At 34.7% G+C, this 16,072-nt stretch overlaps 2 protein-coding genes across 3 annotated transcripts; both read right to left on the bottom strand.

Annotated features, from left to right (window-relative positions):
• Positions 1 to 626: 626 nt before the first annotated feature.
• On the bottom strand, positions 627 to 7,270 carry LOC132741815 (dynein light chain Tctex-type protein 2B-like). Its single transcript, XM_060730075.1, has 3 exons — positions 7,171 to 7,270; positions 6,517 to 6,581; positions 627 to 1,905 (listed from the first exon to the last, which is right to left on the bottom strand). The coding sequence occupies exons 2-3, from the start codon at positions 6,553 to 6,555 to the stop codon at positions 1,252 to 1,254; spliced, it is 693 nt and encodes a 230-aa protein (XP_060586058.1). The 5' UTR covers positions 6,556 to 6,581; positions 7,171 to 7,270; the 3' UTR covers positions 627 to 1,251.
• A 3,593-nt stretch (positions 7,271 to 10,863) lies between these two features.
• On the bottom strand, positions 10,864 to 13,372 carry LOC132741816 (uncharacterized). Of its 2 annotated transcripts, none has more exons than XM_060730077.1 (2): positions 13,177 to 13,372; positions 10,864 to 12,318 (listed from the first exon to the last, which is right to left on the bottom strand). In XM_060730077.1, coding segments are annotated over exons 1-2 (690 nt in total). In that variant the 5' UTR covers positions 13,179 to 13,372; the 3' UTR covers positions 10,864 to 11,630. The 2 variants fall into 2 exon arrangements, with proteins under 2 accessions (XP_060586060.1, XP_060586059.1); XM_060730076.1 differs by lacking the exon at positions 13,177 to 13,372 and adding an exon at positions 13,069 to 13,124.
• Positions 13,373 to 16,072: the final 2,700 nt, after the last annotated feature.

Raw genomic sequence — 16,072 nt, forward strand, 5'->3', positions numbered from 1 at the left:
TTCTCAACTGTGTGAAGTTTGAATTAGACACAATTGATAGTTTTGAAGTTATACTCTGGAAAACCATTATTTGGCAATTCTAAGTACATGTATCATTAAGGGAGATAATTAAAAAAAAATAAGTAAGGTAGAATTAGGGTTCCTAGTCACTATTGATTTCTATTACTGTGAGAAGTTTTATTCAAATTCTTTCAAAATTTTTTAAGCTATTCTTCAGACAAGCATTATTAAGAATTATAAAGGGGGATAATTAAAAAAAAACAAAGCAATATAGTAGTTCGGGACAAGCATTTCAACTTAAGGAATTGAGCAAGGTAAAGTTATGATTCTTAGCCTCTGCACTTCCTGTAATTGTTGTCTATCACTGTGTGAAGTTAAAATTGAATTATTTAATACTTATCAAGTTATTCTCAAGAGGCACAAGTGTGTCACGAACGGACGGACAGAAAGAATGAAGGGCGGACAATAAGTCGAAAGGACGGACAAGGCGGCGAATATATGCTCTCCCTTCAGGGAGGACAATAAATCGTTATTATAACAATAGACTGGCGAAAAAAAGGTTCTGTTTTCAGTACATTTTTGTACATAAATAATAACAACAACAAAATCAAGTTTTTATTTTCAAACAGTGTTTTGTTCTAAATCCAAGTCCGTTTCAAGGGAGACAACAAACACTTCTAATATAATTTTCAAAGAAAGAGTGTTTTCCCTTGCTTTAAATTCCGTACAATCAAACATGAACCCAAAACATATTTACAAACATAGAACATATTTACAAACGTAAAACATATTTACAAATGAAAACAATGGAAGCAAGTTAAAAGTATTATGAAACTTGACTCTATGATCTTTTATATACATGTCGCTTTAAACAATGAACTATATTTTTATATCTAAACAATACACATTTAAATCAAAACGTAAATTTATTGTTGAAACAATACACATTTTAAAACAAAATGTATTTATTGTTGATTAAAGGGGAACACAAAATTTAGTAGGCCTATGTACAATGAAGTGTTCATTGAAAATGACTGATACAAAAAAGTTTCATTTCGTGTTTAAACTTGAAAATTTGAACAGTGTGATGTATTTTGTAAGATAAAACGTTTTGACAGTCGCTTTGACGTTTGATGTAGTCGATCTTAAACTTATTTTTCAGAAGTCCATTAATCATTAAAACTCGATCATTTTGTAACAAGCTATTCCTTTTACACTTAAAGACCGAAAAGTTAATCAAAAAGCGGAAAGCTATTCAAGATAAACTCCATATATCATGGCAATAGCTGCTATCGAATCATTTCTGTACGAGACAGCGGCAAAATTGTCACAGCTGGCATCCCATAGACATCTACTTGTCGCTTCTATTCCCTGATCTTCGACCTGAGTAATAACAACTTGGCAAATGATCCTGTAACGCTGAAAGTTCAATTCTTTCACTTTGTTTTTGATTTCTGTAGATATGACACGAGTCATGGTTCCAACCGTGGCGCTGTTATATGTTTTGTTGCCGATTTCTTTTTCTAAAATTTGCTGAGCTATTATTTCAATCTTCGAGGTTGCCATGTGTTTCCCTGTGTCCGGCGCCATCTTGTACGTGTTCTCCAGTCTGATTTTCGGTTTGATCGTGGGTTTAGTTAACCGTCGCATTCTAAGCATTCCCGTGATGCCTTGTGCAACTCCTTTCAGTGTGCTACGTCTCCGCAATAAACTGCCTCCAAATGTGTTGCCTGACATCGAACTTTGGCACGCGGATGCTTTATCATTTAGCGCTTCTTTTCCGGGAGATGTCCCGTTCTCAAATGATACCTCCGTGTTACTGCTGCTGAATGATCTAGAAGACCGTGCAAATGCTTTCACGAAATGTTTTGTGACGTCTGATTCAGTGTGACGTCTTTCAGAACTCTAGATAATAAAGATGCATCAAATTATTTTTTTTAATCATTATACTTCTCCAAAGTTTAGTTGGGAAGACGTTTAAATTATTATCTTATCCATCTACCAAGATTTTAGTGTGAAATACAGTAAAATTGCGATAATAGGAACACTTCGAATATTCTTCGAAAGATCATTTTACTATTTATGTCATAAATATGTGTGGCGGTATTAGTTATCTGCCTTTCCATTATATTTTGAACCAATTTCAATCGCATCTTTTCGGCCTTTTCTGTCATAATTCGGTAAAGGCCTTTGAGCCGATTGCAACCGCAACTTTTCGGCTTTTGACATAATTCGTCTACAGGTGGTAGTATAGCGGCTTGTAAAATCATCGAGCATTTAATTCAAACGGTATGATGATAATAAAAGCTTAGACTGACATTATGGTGATTTTAAATTTGATTTTGGCATTAATCAATGGTTCTGAAGAAATGATGATGTGTAAGGCCGCAAATATCTTTCATCGGATATATCTCTCCGGAGAGCTTTATTTATTGCACTGCAGAACACAAACGAACAAAGCTCATGGAAAAAAAACATCAAATCAAAAAGCGATGCCTCGCTTTTTAATAATGATAATAATGATGATAAAAATAATGATGACGATTATGATAATGTTGACAATGATGATGATGATGATGGTGAAGAAGAGGAAGAAGATGATGATAATAATGATGGCGATGCAAATGATGATGACAATGGTGGTGATGATGATGATCATGACGATGATGGTGATGATGAGGATGATGTTAATGATTATCATAATTATGATTATGATAGTTATATATGTGTGATGATTATGATGTAGATATATTGTTACTGAAGCTGCTTGCGGATAATATTTAACATGAAATGATAATGATGATGGTTATGTTGTTGTTGTTGCTGTTGATGATGATGATGATGATGATGATGATGATGATGATGATGATGATGGTGTTGATGAGATGGTAATGATACTGATGATGATGATGCTGATTATTATTATTGTATTATTATTATTTGCCGATGTGCTCGTGAACATTCAGATTTGCGACAAATTGGACATGAGACAGCTGTGTTCTACACACTATAGAAAGGACACTCGAAGCACATTTGTCTCACATTCTTCCATAAAATTCATAAAAGGTAACAATTATACCCGCCCGTATACTGGCTACCAGCCATTGTGCTGTGTTATCTGTATTTATAATCAGATCGTTATAATTAAGGTCACTTCCGGTCAATCAAAAACTTCCTGCCTCTGCATAGGAGTCAAATATTAACTTAAAGAATATCCCTGTTCGGCATGTCAGCTATGACGTGGCAATATGATACAATCACGTACGCACGCGATAGCTATTACGTTCTAAAGAGATAGTTAGTATGTGCGCACGCGATAACTAATACGTGCGCACGCGGATAGGTATTCTGCATTTGGACCCTGGACGGGCTTCCTTGCATGTATAATTCGGTGCCCGAGAGGGTGTCGGACCTACAGCGGTAAGGGAGAAGTGTTGTTGTTTTTTAAATCACTCGGCCACGAAGACACCTAAATGATCTTAGGAAGGAAATCGGAAGACCATCCAATCATCAGAAATATATTTAAAAAAATCGCCATTTTCCGAGCATTACTGCTTTAAGATCCGCCATTGGAAAAGCACGTACAACGTGCATGAGTTCCTAAAAGAATCCGGGTAATGCTATAATTATTGAATATCGGGCCTCGCAGAATCAGGTGAGACGCGACATTCCGACGGGACACGAAGCGAGGCACGATATTGTAACTCGAGATCTCGCAATGACGAAGTATACCGTATGTATCACGAGATTTCACGGTAGAATATCGTGCCTCGCTGCAGGATTTGCCGGAATTTCGCCTTTCGTGTCTTTCGCGCATCGCTTCATGTATGTGATTCTCAAGCAGAGCTGCATCAGTACTAAGGGTGTAGTACTTAAGAACCAGTACCAGTACTTGGCAAATTATGCAGTACCATTACCAGTACCAGTACTAGATTTTAGCTCGGTACTGCAGTACCAGTACTTTTTTTGGTGAAGTAATTAAGTATCAGTACCATTACTTTTATATATTCATCAAAGTTTGAATAAATACAGTGTCAAACAAATAATTGCAAATATTAATCAGCAAAGAAATAAAATCATAATGTACTTTAAAGTTAACATAACATATTTACAACTTTATAGTTTTAACATACGTTTTACAAACAATATTTACAATGTCATATCTAATTGTTTAGTAACCAGTCAACTGTATAAATACAATGCAAACATCTTTCATTTAAAACACAACAGTCTTTTGTTGCCTTTCACACCTTCACACCTCTGTTCAATTTATACCAAAGTAAATAACAACTTTTTATGGTGCTAACAATATCACTTTTTTTCACTTGAAATGGGATTATTTAGAATAGAAGAAATTAATTAGTGTTTATTTTGCTCTTTTACTAGTAAATACAAAGTAATAAAAGATTTTAATAAGGATATTTTAGGGTAAAGAGTTATTGAGTCTGTTTATCTTAGTTTAATTTTTACTTAAAGTCTTTGGTGCTTTTTATGATGAAAACTATGTTAACATTTGAAGGAATATTGCAACAAATTATCTTTAGATTTGATAACTTACTTTTTCACAAAAATAAAATATAGTTAATGTTATTTACAGCTTTATTTTATGAGAAAAATTGATGCTATTTTTAATTTTTATCAATACCAAAAGTACTGGGTAATGCAGTAGCAGTACCACTTTTTAAGACAGTAATGCAGTACCAGTACCAGTTGTAGCAAAATTTTGTAAGAGTAATTCAGTATCAGTACCAGTACTTGCAAAATCGCTGCAGTACGTACTGCAGTACCAGTACCAGTACCAGTAATGCAGCTCTGTTCTCAAGGGCCTTGCTACGGTAAAGGCCATCTAGGTTTCTCGCGGGATGGCATACAGGTTATTGGATACTGTTTCCACGCTGCATGGCAATATTGTAGAGGTCTAAATTTAAGCATTTTTCTGTTTAAATTGTATCATGGATATGTAATTATATCTTTATAGCAAAAACATTGCGAGCTATTTGAATTGATAAGGTGAATTTTAATTTCAGTATTGGTGGTGCTTCCACTTCACAACAGTGTGATGTTTTAAGTGAATTTACTGTAACAAATGTGACGCTAGAATTTTTTTTCTTAGAACATATATGACCCCTAATTTTCTCATCATTTTACATAAGTTTTAACTCTTTAAAATGAGATACGGATTTGTTCCCTTAAATGGGTCTGGCTACGTTTTGTAGCTCTTTGAAAAATATCAGTTTTACAGAGAATATAATGGAAATTCTATTTAACGGTGAAATGCCTCGAAGGATTTTCATGTCTCGCGTAAACGTACGAATTTTGAAGCAAGAAGCGAGACTCCGGCGACGTTCCAAACAATTCATGTTATTGTATTGTTCAAAATATCGCCCGATTACTATGTTCTGTTCCGACATAAGTAATATTTTTGTCTCTCTGAACCGTTATGCCCGATGGCGAAAGCGCGAAAGTACGAAGATGAAAACACGATGGCACGATGATGGAACAACGATGGCACAATTGTGAAATCACGATGATGCGATGACCAGATGGTGAAAATAATCTCAAGTTTTCATCATTATGCAATCGCAGTTTCGTATTTTCACCATGCATCACCATCGTACCATCACGTTTTCATCATCGTTCATTCGTTGTTTCACCATCATACAATCGATGTTTCACGTTTGTATCATCGTGTTTTCATCATCGTACCATCGCGTTTTCATCATCGTACCATCGCGTTTTCATCATCGTACCATTGTGTCATAGCGTTTTCACCATGGTACTATCGTGAGCAGGATTCCGTTTGTTTTGTTTTCCGCACTCAGGTTCAGCCAATCAAATTTCTTGATTTAGAGATATTAGAATTAATAGTTCTATTGTAGATGTGTGGTTTAAGATTTCATAAAAAAAGTATTAGCAAGCCTATTGATGATTTCACTTTACATGAGGTAAAAAGGCGAATCTCGAGAAAAAATTCTGCATTTGGAAAATATGTGACAAATAATTCATAAAATTGACATGAGACAAATGTGCTATCTTGTGAGGCCCCATTTGCTTCATCTGGGACAAATGCGACCGCATCGGTCTTACGTAAGTCTAATGTGCTCCTACAAAGCCCTTTGGAGAGCTATATTTGGTAAGAGTTAAATGCGACGTAACAAAGCTGGCTTATGGGTTTTGTAAACTCCTAAGAATTTCCCCATTTGTAAAACCGGAAGAAGCCAAATAACTGCACTGTGTCGGTGTGCTTTCCCGTTTGTTTTTGCTTTCCTTGATAACTAACAAGTATTTTTTACCAATTTCTCAACAAATGACCGATTTCTAATTATAGAATACCTTCTAAATCAGCGGTTAGAGGCAAATGACTATTATCACGAGATCAATTTTCACGGAGAAATTCAGACATTAAATAATATTTACATTAAATTTGATTTTCATATATAAGATAATGTACGAAACCTTGACGACGCAAATTAAAATTTATATATTGATTAATTGGTACAAATACTACAAACTTACCGTGCCATTTACATTTGACGCTACCTCTAAGTTCGACATTCTGCTATGCGGATGTAAGTGTAAATCTGTGACAAGAAAATCAAAACATGTTCAATTTTATTGTGTATGATGACATAATGCATATAAGTGAATTATTGTCTTACAAGCCTGCTCGTGTCTAAAGAAACTGGCATTGATTTTCTTGCCTATCACGTATGTGTTTTCGAATCACACCAAGAAACTATCCAACAATATAGACAAGCTAACGAAAGATTTGCGTTCTTGTCAGGTGTTGTAAAATGCACAGACGAACACCTTTTAAACAATTTTTTAAATAAGAAACACAACAACTAGTTAAGTACTCCACCCCCCCCCCCCCCCCACACACACACACACCTTTCCCTACCACCATCACCACAAATCACCCCCAGCTTCATATGAACAATATGTATAAATGAATAATTGCATTACATGTTTGAAATTGTAATTCGTCCAGTGCGTCGCTCGAGGCAGATTTAATTCCATAAATGCTAATAAAAAAACGTCAATGATAAATCTATGCATATTTTACTTATAACATACTAGTAGTCATTTTATATATGAAGAAATTTGTCGTCTAGTCATTAATTTGTGTATTTTATTTTAAAAAATAAAATAAAATTTTCTGTTACTTACCAGTTTTTTTTCTCTATCAAAAAAGAAGGTATGTCCTTATGCTGTGCTTTACATTTATAGAGTACCAAAGAAAAATTTATAATTTTGACCACTGCTATTGTTAGGTAATGTCGTAAAATTTTACGTCATCGCTTTCTGTTACAGAATATAATCGGTTTTCTATTGAATACGAAAAAAGAATAAATCCCTTTCAAAAGAGCGTTACGAGTTGTCATGTTAATATCTATACAATAAATAACAATTATATTGTCGTTTAGTTGGAGATTATCGTCGGCTTTTAACCTTGAACTAGATATAGAGACCCCACTATGCTTCCTTACTGCATGTTACGTCCGGTCTTAAGTAATATCAAATAAACGTTAATCAAATTGCATAAATAAATAAGTAATAAAATCAGTGGACTAGAAAATCATGTTAAATTTTCCACTTTTGTTGATGTAACAAAAAAGTACCAATGCACGTTTACAGTTGAGGACTAGTCCGTTGTTGTAAAACCCGGGCTGGTTATCCAATCATTGCTGTTTATTAACAGGGCCTGGGTTGTGATATAACCAACTCACAGCACAGAGGCGTCGTTAAGTAGAGATTTCATGATTCGACTGTCCCCGCAGGATGGGATCTATAACCAGCCATTCAAATTCAAAATCAAAGTAGCCGATCTACTCCGAACACTGGAATCGTGATTAGTTTATTAATGCAAATTTGCATTGAATCTTTCATTTATCAAAGACGTTCATTCGTGTCTTTTTAACATTATTTATTTTGTTTGTTTTGTTGTGGTTGTTATTGTTTTCTTTTTTCCACACTGAGGTCTGGTCACCCTGGTAAACGGATAATTTCAAGTAGAAATGAACATTGTTTTACAAATACAACATATCAATTTAACAAAAATAATGCTTAAAGTTAAAAGCTTGACTAGATTTTATTTTAAAGTCCTTTTTCCTAGCTATACCTTCCCGGATCATCCTGGACCACCCCAGTAATATTAAATATTTTATTCCATCCGGGGTCGAATGCCGGATGTTCCCGGACGTTGCCGGCAGAGTTACGGATGTACCCCGGTTGTTCCCGGTCGTACCCTGTTGGTTCCCGGATCACCCCGGACGTCTACCGGGGCTCTGCCGGGATGTAAGTGAGACTGTAGCTTTAAGTTCTCAATGAAATTTTAAAATGATTATATGTAATTTCTTGAAAAATCTCGAGTTTACAGTTTTTTTCTCCTTTTCATTTAATGAATACATGTATAATCAAATTACTTTATTTCTGCAACAACAACAACAACAACAACAACAACAAAAAAACGTTTCAAAAACGTTTTATATGCATTAAATGATGGAGACATATTTTACAATTTGCAAATATTAATCCAGGGATACACATTAAATCTCAATAATCGACTTGTAAATAGAAAAAGGTGATGCGATGGACTGCACGGAAAAATGGTTTAAACTTGAGCAGCCGACAGTGCTGACACTGGTAAGACTGTACAGATTTGCAAGGCTAACCTTTAACCAGCTGATTTTGTAAAATTAACCCTACAAGCTTCCATTCTTAGCTTGGCACTGTCCATTGTCAATCTAGAAATATCAAGAAAGAAATATAGAAAGGAAGTAAGCCAACAGAACAGAACCTGAGCATACTGTACAGATGTTCGGCCTGGCTTGGCTCTATACTGGTTAATTCATTTTGGTTCCAGAGCAGGGTAAAGGTGCAATGTTGTTGACAGTTGTCATATTTACGAATGTCAGACATAATCCCCTTCGGTCAAAATCCCCTTTGCCCACCCGGACAAAATCCCCTTTGCCCACCCGGACAAAATACCCTTTGCCCACCCGTACAAAATCCCCTTTGCCCACCCGGACAAAATCCCCTTTGCCCACCCGTACAAAATCCCCTTTGCCCACCCGGACAAAATCCCCTTCATGGGTGGACATAATCCCCTTCATGTTTTTGCAAGGCTGGACAAAATCCCCTTCTCTATCCGGACAAAATCCCCTTGTTTCATAGGTTTCTAATGTATTATTATGCTCCATAAAAATTGATGAATAATGTATAATTATACTCCATATAAATTGATTAATAATGACCTTTTTTTTTATTTAAAATTATGTATCAATAGTTATTTAGTTTAGAAATTTTCATTAAAATTATGGTAAATTATCAACTGAATTACAAATATTTGATTAGGCAATTTCTTTAATTATTTTAAATTGATTAGTATTAAAAACATTTTTATTAGCCAATAATTGTTTCATTGATTGATAATTCTAATTGATATATAATATCCATTGTTACCATTTATATTGATGAAAAGTGATAATTTAGTCAAACCAAGATCACTGCACTACTTAATTGATTATTGTGAATGCTTTAACAAAGCAATTTTAAGCAATTGTATTGTGATTAAAATGTGCTAATTGAATGTGCTTTTCTGCTAAAATGTTTTCTACTTATTTATACATTAAGCTCTCATACCCACTTTATAAACCGAAATTTCCTCCGAGAGGGATTTTGTCCTAGGTAGCAATTTTATGAAGGGGATTTTGTCCGCTTCAAAATTTCACACATGAAGGGGATTATGTCCACCCATGGAGGGGATTATGTCCAGATATGCAAAAATACATGAAGGGGATTATGTCCGTACACCCATATTTACACAGTTATCTTTAATTAAAGACTTCGAGCTAGTAATCTAAGGACTGCTAGCTGTGCTGTTTCAAATTTCTGCCCAGAAGCAAGTCGTGCCATGATCGGCAGTCCCGAAAATACATACCCTGCCTACAACGGCAGCATTTTCTCTTCGCCAGGGCTAGTTTGGATGCCTGTATCATCCTGTAACGTCAAGAAAAGACACACTGGGTTGATATTTTGCATACATGACTCTAAGTGATGATTGTGTCGTTGTTTAACACGAAATTCCTTCATATGGTATTCTGAAGAATAAAACACCAACCATTTTCACTGATTTTTTTTTCATTTTTAACCTGCTCAAAATAGTTTATGAAATGGGGAAACTAGTCCAAAACTAAATTATATTTTTGCGGTTTTTCTTTTCAGTCAATGGGCCGTAAGTCTATAGTTATGATTTTGAACCAAGTAGTAATCGGTATATTTCATATGAACCGCGTCACGACAAAACCAACTTAATGGGTTTGCGACCAGCATGGATCCAGACCAGCCTGCACATCCGCGCAGTCTGATCAGGATACATGCTGTTCGCTGTCCGTTTCTCCCTTGTTATAGAGTTGGTAAGCGAACAGCATAGATCCTGATCAGACTGTGCGGATGCGTAGGCTGAACTGGAACCATGCTGGTCGCAAACGCATTATGTTGGTTTTGTCGTGACGCGGCTCAATTATTTCTGGTCAGCAATCTGTCATATCTGGCGCCGGTAATACGGTGTGGTTAAAAACTTCTGTTTCATGTCATTTGAATGGCCAGAACTAATAAAATGTCTTCTCACAACACAATCCTTTTATAAATGGTATTTTTATTCAACATGATACATACAACTTAAAGAATTTCTATGAAAAAATAATGAAGTTCACTGGTAATGTACTGTTTCAAATGAAATAATGAAAACACATGTAGAAATGATAGTACAAGTATACTGGGTGTCAAAAACACAGTCCTGTAAACTAATTATGTACATATATATGTATATCATTAGTTAAATTGATTTGGGGGGGGGGGCTTAAACGGTTATATAGCAAACAAAGTCATATAACCATTGGAAAAATCTGTATAATAGTACACATAGCTTTCTATGATTAAATCATTATACAAAAACTATAAAATTGCAGAAAACGTGTATAAAGATGATATAAACGTCACGATTGTCCAATGAAATTTGACGTTATAAATGTGCATTATTATAACACGTACAAATGAATATAGGATGATATATGTAAAGTGATATAATGGCACATGATATTGGACATGGTTAATAAATGAATACTGACAAGAATTATCTTCTGATGACACTTGGCAATTATAGAATCTATTAATCTATCATATGCCAGTCATGACTGTCATATGTAATCAAAACTATGGCGTCTGATGTTTGCCACTTATACTTATATAAATGCAAAAATAAGCGCTCGTGCTCGTTATTTGTATTTTCACTTCAAGATCTCGCTTCTTCCCTTTTTAAGACCCAGATCTTCACGAAACAGCGAAATTACAAGTTTCAAGACTTATATTGTTGACCTGTTTGATATTTACACTGGCAAAACTTTTAAGCGATGAAATGGCACAAAATAGTTTACACACAACATTCCTTTAGAAAAATCCTCAGACTTTTTCTTAGGTATAAATGAATAATAAACCGATACAGTATGCAGCGCTAATTTGGTCAGAACTTTTTAAACGTCTTCAGAGATTCCCTGAAAACGGTTGTGCAAAATCGTTGCATATATAAATGTATATACATATTTATGTAAGTCTAATTTTGAAGTTTTCTATGTTTCTACTGCAGCATTTGACTTTTGTGGGCGTTGTCTTCTTGGTGGACGTCTTGGAGGTGGGCGTGTCGGTGGTGGTACCGTGAATCTACAGTCATCATTCCAATGTTGTAAGACGCCATTGAAATCACAATATGTTCCAAAGCATCGTCGGCCTCGGCGTCTGTTAACGATATCTTGTCCCGCCCAATAAAATTCTCCGCGAAAGAAGCAACCCATTTGGTCGAAATTAAAACTGGGCGCGCGCATTGTAGGAGGTTGGAAGGATGGGAACCAGAATCCAGTTGGCGCCATTGTCGGCGGTCTCGTAGGACGCGGTGTTGTTGTAGTTGTAGTAGTAGTAGTAGTTGTTGTTGTTGACGAAGTCGTCTGCTGTTTATGGAGTTTGTTCAGGTTTGGAAATGGAGGATGAGGGTTATCTTTATCCGGTGGAGGGCAATTGTAATCATCCCAATGCTTAATATGCCCGTCGATATCACAGTAAGAACCGAAACACCAATCTCCTGATCTTCCGGCGTTCACTATAGTACCGGCCGGGAACCAGCGTCCTTCGTAAAAACATTGTTTGATGAATGGCGGCACATTTGGTTTAGATGGTGTGTTGCTCCGGGAAGCAGTCGAGTTTGATTTAGTTGCAGGTGCACCGGATGTAACTGCAACATTCATAAGCAGCAGAAACAGTAACCTGAAAATATTTAAAAAAGTGTTCACATGTTCGGATAGCGTATAAATTGGATGGTAAACAGTAAGAACAATTAAGCTTAAAATTATATATCAAGAATTAAAAGAAAATTATTAAATATCAAAGAAATCGTATAAGTAAAACCAAAGATTGACATGGTTTGACTAAGTAATAATTCGTAATTGTTTACTAGTTTATCTTCAAATAAATTTCTACGGAAATTAGCCCTTCTAGAGATAAAACAAACATTTTCTCAACTAGAACAATCTTTAAAGATGAAAATCTCTCACGGAAAAAAGATGGTAACGCCAAATCTACCGTATTTATCAAAATATTTATTTACAATAGAAAGAAATGTTTACGTACGTATTGACGAGTACTTAATACTGTTAATATTTATTTACAATAGAAAGAAAATTGTAATGTTTACGTATGAATTGAGGAGTATTTAATATTCTTATTGTTTTAAAATGGTAACGTAATTTATAAATGAAGAAAACCGCGGTTTCAATAAAAGCTCAAAGTCAATTTTTTAACTCTATATAGAATTATATATTGAATATACATATCGAGTAAGTTAAAACTTTGCAAAGTTTTTTCTATTACAATAAACTTAAGAAAATCAACGAAACTGATTAGAAATCGTAAACCATTCAACAGCGTGCGTTTCGCGAGTGACTACTTTCACGTGAAAAATGTACAATAACAAATTAAAAGCTATATTTGTCCGGTTAATTGTTTTGATAAACTTACTTGCCAAAATTAATGAACATCATCCTGTATTCCCGCGTTAAAGTCAATGTGAGTAAGTATGGACCATTTGAGACGCAGATAATAGATGATAACGATATTTATACTTACATATTTGCATCTGTTATAGTCCCAGCCTGAGCAAGATCTCTCTCTGAACAATAATAAAAGTGCTCAACAACGGACAACTGACATGTTTATATGTATACTAGCAAGCCATAAACTTATTGTGACTAATTTGTACGACCCGTAGATTATATACGTATGTGACATTTTTGTGCCTGACACATTTTGACCACTGTATCATTTTAACAAAATAATTAATTACCTTACAAAGTGACGTGTGCACTGTATGGACATCATTACGAACATGATAAACATGATATAAACAACATGATATTTCGTTACTTGATGATTAAGTATGTCATGATTTCACATTGTTTCATTGTTTAATAACAATATATCTCTATTCGAACGTAATCAATTATCATTGACATAAATGAGCCTCGTCACGACAAAACCAACATAATGCGTTTCCGACCAGCATGGATCCAAACCAGCCTGCAAATCCGCGCCGTCTGACCAGGATCCATACTGTTCGCTATCAGTTTCTGTACTTGTAATAGAGTTGGTAAGCGAACAGCATGGATCCTGGTCAGACTGCGCGGATGCGCAGGCTGGTCTGGATCCATGCTGGTCGCAAACCCACTATGTTGGTTTTGTCGTGACGCGGCTCAAATGCATTTATACTTGTTTACAGCTGATTTCTTTCATCCAAACGACAGTTGTTATATATATTATATGACTGTACAAATATGTATACGTCAATAAATTATATCTATCTATATTTTATATCTCAAAAAATATATGCAAGTCCTGTTTTGTATTTATTGGTAGTGTACAAATCTGGGGATGAAAGATCCTTACAGAAACGAGTTGTTGCAAAAATAATGCAAATTTGGTTTGACTGACTGCAATTTTGAAACAGAAGCAAAAGAAATTGCAAACTTAGTTTTGTTCTTACAAGAATAAATAAGCTATTTTACAGTTGACACACAACACCAAATACTTATTATTTATTTATTTATTTATTTATTTATTTATTTATTTATTTATTTATTTATTTATTTATTTATTTATTTATTTATTTATTTATTCAAAAGAGGAAGCTATCAGTAAGATGGTTCTTTTATCTGCCAACGACCAAGATTGTTAACGAAATGGCAGCCAGTAGTAAGAGCTGCAAAGCCGCCACATGACGTTATCTTAAGAAAACCGCTGGCCTAGTGGTTAAGGTGTCTGCCTCTAAACACAGGGATTATAGGTTCGAGTCTTAATCCGGTTTCGATCATGTTTCTTCATATGACACCTGTACTGGTTGGTTCATAAACACGCATTCGGAAAGCCTTGCCGATTACCAATATTCGTCATCCGACGTTTTAAGGAAAGGTCCGAAAAATTGCGATTGATTGTTGAACTTTTTGAATATTACCCTTTTTTATTGATAATAAATTATCTAACTCCAAACGAAATTTACTTCCTTAACTATATTATAGAGAGAAAAACCATAAACATATCAATGGAAATGTTTTTCGGGAAGCAAAATTCTTTTCTTATCTTATTCTATTTTTTTTACCCGACAAATAAAAAACACACCAAATTATCTTTGAATCATAAATTTCTGAATTATATTTATTGATTGAATATTTATTTCTCTGTGACCGATCACTTCTACGTAAATGACGTAGCAATAAACGTCGGGAAACGTCGTTAATGTATGAGGTGATATTTATGTCAGAATAATGATTTTATGTGCTGTAAAGTGTTTTATATGATATGCTGGACAATGTCATTATTAGTTCGAACTACAACATTTAATTGTGGTGACAACATAAAAAGAGTTGGTTTTTTGTACACGTCAGCGTTCTGGAAAAGGCTGTGCGTTCAAAGTTAAAGCTGTTCAAATGAAAATCTTTTAAAGATGTATGTTGCGACAGATATATTACACCTCCTCGCTGTTCATTCCGCCGCGAAGCAGCCGAGTCTCTTATGATTTTGAATAAGACGCATAATTTATCCGATTTGACATGATTTATTTAGCGAGTTTTCAATAAAAATACAAGTACATATATAAAATAATTCACATATATCAGCTTTACACTACGGGATTACAATTTGAATTCCTTACTTTGTTGCATACCATCTTTTATTTACATTTTTGTATTTTCTGATCGTAAGATCAGTAAATACATAGCTAACATCCACGGTCTAACACAAAATTTCCTTACTGTCCTAACAACGCAAAGTAGTTCTCACTCAAAACTGCTTAAAAACTAGCAATTTAAAAGAAAGAATAATTTTTAATGTAGGCATTTAACAAATTACAGTGCATTAAAAGTTTAGATTAGTCAATAGAAATATGAGGTTACAATCACAAATTTCGCGGATGAATATCTTTTTTACCCAATGAAAAATGTTCGGCTATTTCCGTAAAGCTTCGGATTATCATGAATATCATTTTAATCAATGAAAATGCTATTTTAAGCTATGTCGATTAATGAATACCCCAGAGCGTAGTACACAAATAAATCTGACTGTCGAGTAGTGGAATATATACATGTCGTACTGTTTTGGCGAGAAGATTGTCGCTAAATTATTTTCTAAGTGTTAAACAACAGGTTTATCGTGAACAAAATACCTCGAAATTAATAAGGATTGCAAACACGAAATGGAAATTCTCAATTTAGAATTACATAATGTATTCGTTTTTATTCAAGGTACATATGTATTACTTCGCCGTGGTGCAGAGGTAAGCGGTCTCGTTGAGGGTGTGAGAGGCCTATGGTTCAAATCCTAGTCGAGGCAATTCTATTTTTTTTTTCATGCAAAATTCCATATGTATCAATCTCAAACTGTTATAGAAGAAAATCAAAACGCTGTCGCTGCGTAAGATGAATTATAGTATATAAAAATAAACTTACACAGGAAAGTACATACAGATAGTCAG

This window comes from Ruditapes philippinarum, unplaced genomic scaffold (genome assembly GCF_026571515.1).
Source record: "Ruditapes philippinarum isolate M1 unplaced genomic scaffold, ASM2657151v2 ctg5090_1_1_1_1, whole genome shotgun sequence".
NCBI classification, from domain to species: domain Eukaryota; kingdom Metazoa; phylum Mollusca; class Bivalvia; order Venerida; family Veneridae; genus Ruditapes; species Ruditapes philippinarum.

Bases quoted from the DNA above. Each gene is read 5' to 3' on its own strand.
- LOC132741815 (XM_060730075.1), bottom strand. From the start codon at position 6,555: ATGTCGAACTTAGAGGTAGCGTCAAATGTAAATGGCACG. The intron at 1,906-6,516 runs GTAAGTTTGTAG...TTTATTATCTAG, and splicing joins CGTCAAATGTAAATGGCACG to AGTTCTGAAAGACGTCACAC.
- LOC132741816 (XM_060730076.1), bottom strand. From the start codon at position 13,091: ATGATGTTCATTAATTTTGGCAA. The intron at 12,319-13,068 runs GTAAGTTTATCA...AAATATTTTCAG, and splicing joins ATGTTCATTAATTTTGGCAA to GTTACTGTTTCTGCTGCTTA.